Below are 6148 nucleotides of genomic sequence, written 5' to 3'. Positions count from 1 at the left end.
GAAATACTCCAGGAGACACCACTCATTACTCACAACATTAACATAAATTACTACAGTTGGAGCAAATTATTTAAACTCCAATCAACCTTAATCACATAAAGTATAAATTCAATTAGAGCGAGATGTCACAAATCAACAAAAGTACTACATAATTAATAAACAAACAACTAAAACAATGAATTTTGGTCATTAGAAATTCAGAATTTTGAACCCATAACTCAACAAAAGTACCCTGGATTTTCATGCAATTCTCTATATGAATGTTAGGCAATAGCAACAAAACAACATTATAATTTGAACAACAAGCAACAGCATCATCTTACAAAGTAATCAAAAAAACATCATCCAGAACCATCAAATGAAAATGAAAGAGTTTTAGTCATAAAACACCATTACTTAATCCGAAACATACACATGAAACATGATTTCAAAAGAAACATAAACAAAAAATAAATTAAAAAAAGTCATAGATGTACTATCTTTGAAGATGATGATGATTATACCCAAATCCGCATACACACGCCACATACAGAGAGAGAAAAAAACCTAAACTTGAACTAACAGAGCAACCTCCATTGAAACCAAAAGAAATTTAGAACAAAAAAATGTAAAATGACTTCATTTGAGACCATTTCCTGGTGTAGAAATTGCAAGTCCAGGCCAAGAGAAACAATCACCACCACCACCAACAAAACCAGTTTCGCCACCTTCTAACTGCCACGAGTTTCCAATCCCAGAAGACACAACGGGAACACCCATGTTGGATCCATCCATCATCCCAGGAAAACTCCACTCTCTCCCTATCCCAAACCCCATATCTCCAAGCCCGTGCCCAAGCCCAAGCCCAAATCCACCTAATGCAAGAAACCCAGAGTTTTGTTGAGGGTTGTTGCTCAACAAAGAAGTGAAGCTCCCGCAAACACTCATATTCTGTTTCCCTTCACCGTCAACACCACCATACGGAAAAGAACCTCCTTGTATCGGTGTCATTGAAGGATAGTTCTGCTCCGGTGCAGATGTCACGGCAGAAGAGGAAGAAGAGGAAGTGACCGCAACGTGGTGAGTACGGGAGCGTTTCGCGTTTTTTCGGGTACCACCTCCGACGGGGATGTCGCGGAGAGTACCGCCGTGAGTCCAGTACCTACGGCAAGCTTTGCAGAAATGTCGCGGCTGAGAGTAGTTGTAGTTGTTGTAGTAGCAAAACTTGGTGTTGGTTGAATCACAACGAGGACATGGGAGATTCTCTTGCTCCGGTGCAGGTGCTCCGGGGCGGTTCTGTGGTTTGATTGATCGACGGCTCTCACCAGAGTCCGATGACGGCATTGTTTAGTTTTGAAGAGAAAGATAAGAGAGTGAGAAAAGAAGTATTTTGAAAAGTGAAGTGTAAAACGCAAGGAATGAAAGTGGGGTATTTGATAATGTGTTGTTATGGAATGGAATGAGAAGAATGAGAAGAACAAGTGTGATGAGTGTGTGTGGGGTTTATGGTGGGGTGTGGTTTTTATGGGAAAGAAAAGAAGTGAAGTGAAATGAATGAATGAGACGAGAGAGAGAGTGAGAGAGAATATTGTATGTATGGTGAAAACAGAGACATATTCTGATGCTTATATGAGACAGAATGGGTTCAGCTTTAGTACAGTGTTCTGTTAAGCACGACATTTCAGTCGGCTACTAGGGCTGCGCCTCCTGCTGCACACACCACCTCGCTTCTCTCTAATCAATTCTTTTTATTTTAATTTTTTTTCCCTCTCATTGGCTTCCAGAATTATACAAATAAATACTATATATTCAAAGAGACACTTAAAGGGCTCAACTTTCTTTTTTTAGAGATAGAAGTCTTAAATGACAAATATTTGATAATCATATAGTAGTAGTAAATGTTACTCCACTATGTTGTGTTTGGCTTCTTTCACTTGGACTCATGCATTTACCTTTGAGATAATTACGCACACCTAGCCGACAAGTAAAATAGTTTAACTGAAACAGTATCACAATTAGCTCATGTTCCAATTAGTCATAGTCAGGTTTCGACTACCAATATTTTTTTGCATATATTCGATTCTCCTGTCTTTTCCTCATACAATCTGGTTTGACAGAGGAAGCTTATAGACCGTAGGGTGTTTGGTCATAAGATTATCCACGCATCGAATTTCGATCCTTGTTGTTATTCCAAATTCTAAATAAATACTGTAGAATCAGAAACTATGGATGGATAATGTCACATTCAAGTCTTTTCACCTTGCTCTATTTTTTTCCTCTAATTAGGCCAACATAATTCAACTCATATCTAGAAATTCGTATCATTCAAACCACATGCAAAACAAACAATACACTTCCCATAAAGAAAAAAAATCATATGAAATGTCATTGTTAGAAGACATTAGTCACTGTAACAGCAGAGTATTCCAAACCTAACTTTGAATATTTAATTAACTGGTTTGTTTTTCCATTTGGTTAGTGGTTATTACTGTAACTAGCTAGAAGACAAAAAACGTGTAAATTAAATTAGTACTGTAGCTTCTTTTTTTTATGGAAAAAAATTTAAATGAGTTAGTCTTTAAGATTCAACAGGATCAAAACAGACCTCAAAATTCAGATAGATACAGATCATTAATTAAAGAGATTCTCACATCAACAATAAAAATTATACTCATAATCTCTCACTGTCTAGTGTACTGTCTAGTGTGTGAGATAACTCTTTCTCAACGGAGTCAATCTAATTAGTACTAGTATTAATTATAGAGGATTAGGATTAGCATAGGTGGGGAGAGAGGGGACAAAATAATGAGTGTCGGGCAGCGTGGGGGGCAATAATTGGGTCACCCCTATGATTTCGGACGCGTCATGTCCGCATCAGATTCCTCCTCCGTACTCTTTCTTTCACTCTATCTTCTACCGGATTTTACGCTACACTGTAGCTACGGAGGAGATTACCCTAACATCACACGTAGACCGTTTGATGGCGATCATACGGTATGAGAGAAGAGACATCTGTCAGCGACAGACCGGCTGTTGTCGGTCGCATGCGCCCTCAAAAAACTGGTCTCACCCAGAGAGAATCAATCATGGGTCACTTTCAACCAGTAACAAAAACTTGGAAACTTGAAAGGTGAAACGTTGTTTATCACTTTTCTCAATGAACCAAAACTAGAACACGGTCACAGTGTGTTAAGCTTATCCGGTTCAGAGTTGCTCTGTTTCTTTTTGGCTTGTTCTGTGCTTGCTCATACATTATTCCTTGGTTGGTTTCTGATTCTACGATACATCAATGTGAAATTGGAACTTGGCGTGCTTTTCTTTTCTTTTCGTGGGATGTTATTATTGCTGTCACTGGTTTGGAATAATAATAATGTAAAGGGAAATTGTTCAGATGAAAAAACAAATTTTCTTTTAAAATTTAATGCGAATGAATCACTACTGCACGCAGGTGTTTGTGGAGTTTCAAAGTTGGAGCCTCATAAATCAATTTTAGTGTTTTTAAGATAAGACAAAAAACCAGTCAAAGAAATAGTATAGAAATATAAATAAAAAACAAATTTATTAAAGACGAAAACTACATTCTTCTTTTCTGGTCTTATGAAAAGTAAGAGAAGAAAATATATGAAGAAAATATACATATTTTTCTTTTTTTATTATTTTATTTTTAAATTTATAATTTTAATTCACTATTTTGATTAATTTTACAATTGAATTGAATTTATTCGTATTAAAAACTTTAATGTGAATTTCTATTTAAAACATACATGACGGTTTTCTTATATTAATCAAAATTTTCTTTTTTAGTAAATTATTTTTTTAATGTATTATTTTTATTTCATATTTTTTAATAATAATTTAAAAATTTAAAAAAAAGTATGTATTGTTCCGTTCGAGAACCAAAAATAAGAAGATAAGCGATGATGATGGTGGATTGTGACTTTTAACGCGGTCGAGTGAATGGATCTGCAAAGTTATCACTTCAACGCTCAAGTCAGTATACGAAAAAGTATTGTATTTTAGTTTGTTACTTGATTTTGACGTCTTCTCTCTATAAATAATAGAGAGATAATAACTAACTAACTATTAATTACGAGTGAATTGCGAAGAGTCATTAGATGTTTTACCGTTGAGACCATTGATGATCACTAGAATGATCGTCTTCACATATTAGGAAGATTCTGGAAGAAATATTACCTTTTAGTTTATTGTTTGTTGGAATCAGTATGGTCTGCATAAACCTATCTGAGGTCAGCCTGGTCAGTCCAAAATAGTTGCCTCAAGCCCTTACCGTCATGTAGGAAGGTGAGGGCTTGATATTACAACGTCGGATGCTGGTTAACCCCTGATTATTTTAAAGACAAATAAATGGGAATTGTTTCGATTCTTTAAAAGAACCATGCATTTAATGCACCTTACTTCAAAACGTTTTTCATAAATATAAGCATTATAGTTTGGGGGAACCAAAACTTCTTTGAATGTTGTGTTAGGTGATTAGACGTGTTTGGTGAAGTTTTTTGCCTTTCAAGACGTAGTTTTTTTTAAGGAGGATAAGTACCTTCTTCCCCTTTTCGGGACTTTCTTTTTCCAATTCAATAGTTTAATTGTTTCACTCTTCTACCTTTCATTTTCCTACAACTGCAAAGTTACTGCATTATGAACAAGAAATCACAGAAAAGTATTTGCAAACCTTAAAAGGATATTTCATTTTCTTCGATGATCCTATTTATTCTCCCATTGTTTTTGTTTTTGCCAAACGATGTGCTTTTGATGGTGCTTTTATAGAAGTTGGTTTACCCTCAGATTAGGGAATTGTTAGTCCTTAGGGGGACGAAAGAATACGTGACAAGTATGACGCTTGCGTCATTCTTTTTTATGAGTGTATTTTTCCACCACGAGCCTTTATCTCCCTCTAACTGCTTTTGAGATAGAGGTTTTAAAACATCTGATCATAGCTCTTTCACAATTTCACCCTTCATGTTGGGCATATATGAAATTCTACTAGTATTGGTGTGAGTATGCGAAAGGACAACCCTGTGTGTTCCTCTTTCTTCACCTCTTCAAATGTCTTTGTAATTGGGCGTCCTAGACTAGGGGTTGGCGATTACTCCACCTCAAGTCGATCATTCATGGGTGTGAGCCTCCCTCAGAGCTCCTAGTATTTGAAGATCGGTTCTTCCTGGTAAACCACGTCAGCCCCGATACTCGTGCTAAACTTTGTGACGTCGATAATGAAGTGGACGGCAGATATTTCGACTTGTTCTCTGAGTACTGGATTAAGCGTCACTTTTTATTGGAGAATAACTTTTTCGTATATACTAAATAAGATCTATCTCAAGAGGCCTAGTATCAAAAGGATCGGTTGGTGAAGTTTATGAATAGTTTGGGAAATATAATAGGAGTTACCCCGATGACACAGGCTGATAAGAAATGTTTAAAGCGTATTATTAACATTCGGTTGTTGATGAAAGCCATCTCTCAGGAAGAGAGAAAACCCATTTTTGGCAAGTCTCGGTTCTTTTGAGTTTTATGGTATTTTTAACATGCATGCCTCTGATGTATACGTTTTACTCGTTATTGTGCAAAAGGTATGAGAAATGAAGAACAAATTCAACTTTTAAAATAGGGAGTATGGTCGGTTATAAACAATATTGTTGAAAATCTGTCGGTTTCATCAAATGCCCCCGGTCGAACTGCTCTCCCGTTACTAATGGGATCTGACTCCCGCTCTGCTCAAAGTTGTCAACTCCCTTCTCTAGACGAGGACTGCGCTTAATTGACTAACCTCTCTTGGTCCGTTCTAGAGGAAGAGATGGGCAATCTGGTCAGGTGTTCCCGACACTTTTCGGTTGCTATGGCCCTTGGTGCATCTGGTCACTAGAAGGCTTTCTGTTATGAATGACACTACGCTAAAAAACAATGAATTGAGGACAACATATGTGACTTGGAGCTTTAGTATTATAGGTACAATCGTGAAGCAAATAAAGCTTCTAACTCTCTCTCTCTCTCTCTCTCTCTCTCTCTCTCTAGGGTGAAGAATAATTTTCCTCCTTGAAGTCTGTTGGTCCTCCTTCCGACCAAGTAGCTCAGTTGGTGAGGACCGTGGAGATGAAAGCTCAAAATTTGTTTGTTCTTCGAAGTAGTGTGGGAGCTACTCACAAGGAATTACAGT

At 36.9% G+C, this 6148-nt stretch overlaps 1 protein-coding gene across 1 annotated transcript; it reads right to left on the bottom strand.

Moving 5' to 3' along the window:
- Positions 1–359: 359 nt before the first annotated feature.
- LOC127074493 (dof zinc finger protein DOF3.4) lies at positions 360–1773 on the bottom strand. Its single transcript, XM_051015824.1, has one exon. It carries the CDS (start codon positions 1321–1323, stop codon positions 619–621), a length of 705 nt encoding a protein of 234 aa, XP_050871781.1. The 5' UTR covers positions 1324–1773; the 3' UTR covers positions 360–618.
- Between the last annotated feature and the right edge of the window lie 4375 nt (positions 1774–6148).

This window comes from Lathyrus oleraceus, chromosome 4 (genome assembly GCF_024323335.1).
Source record: "Lathyrus oleraceus cultivar Zhongwan6 chromosome 4, CAAS_Psat_ZW6_1.0, whole genome shotgun sequence".
Classification (NCBI taxonomy): domain Eukaryota; kingdom Viridiplantae; phylum Streptophyta; class Magnoliopsida; order Fabales; family Fabaceae; genus Lathyrus; species Lathyrus oleraceus.
The sequence above is the reverse complement of the archived record's forward strand: the minus strand, read 5'-3'. Positions and strand labels throughout refer to the sequence as shown.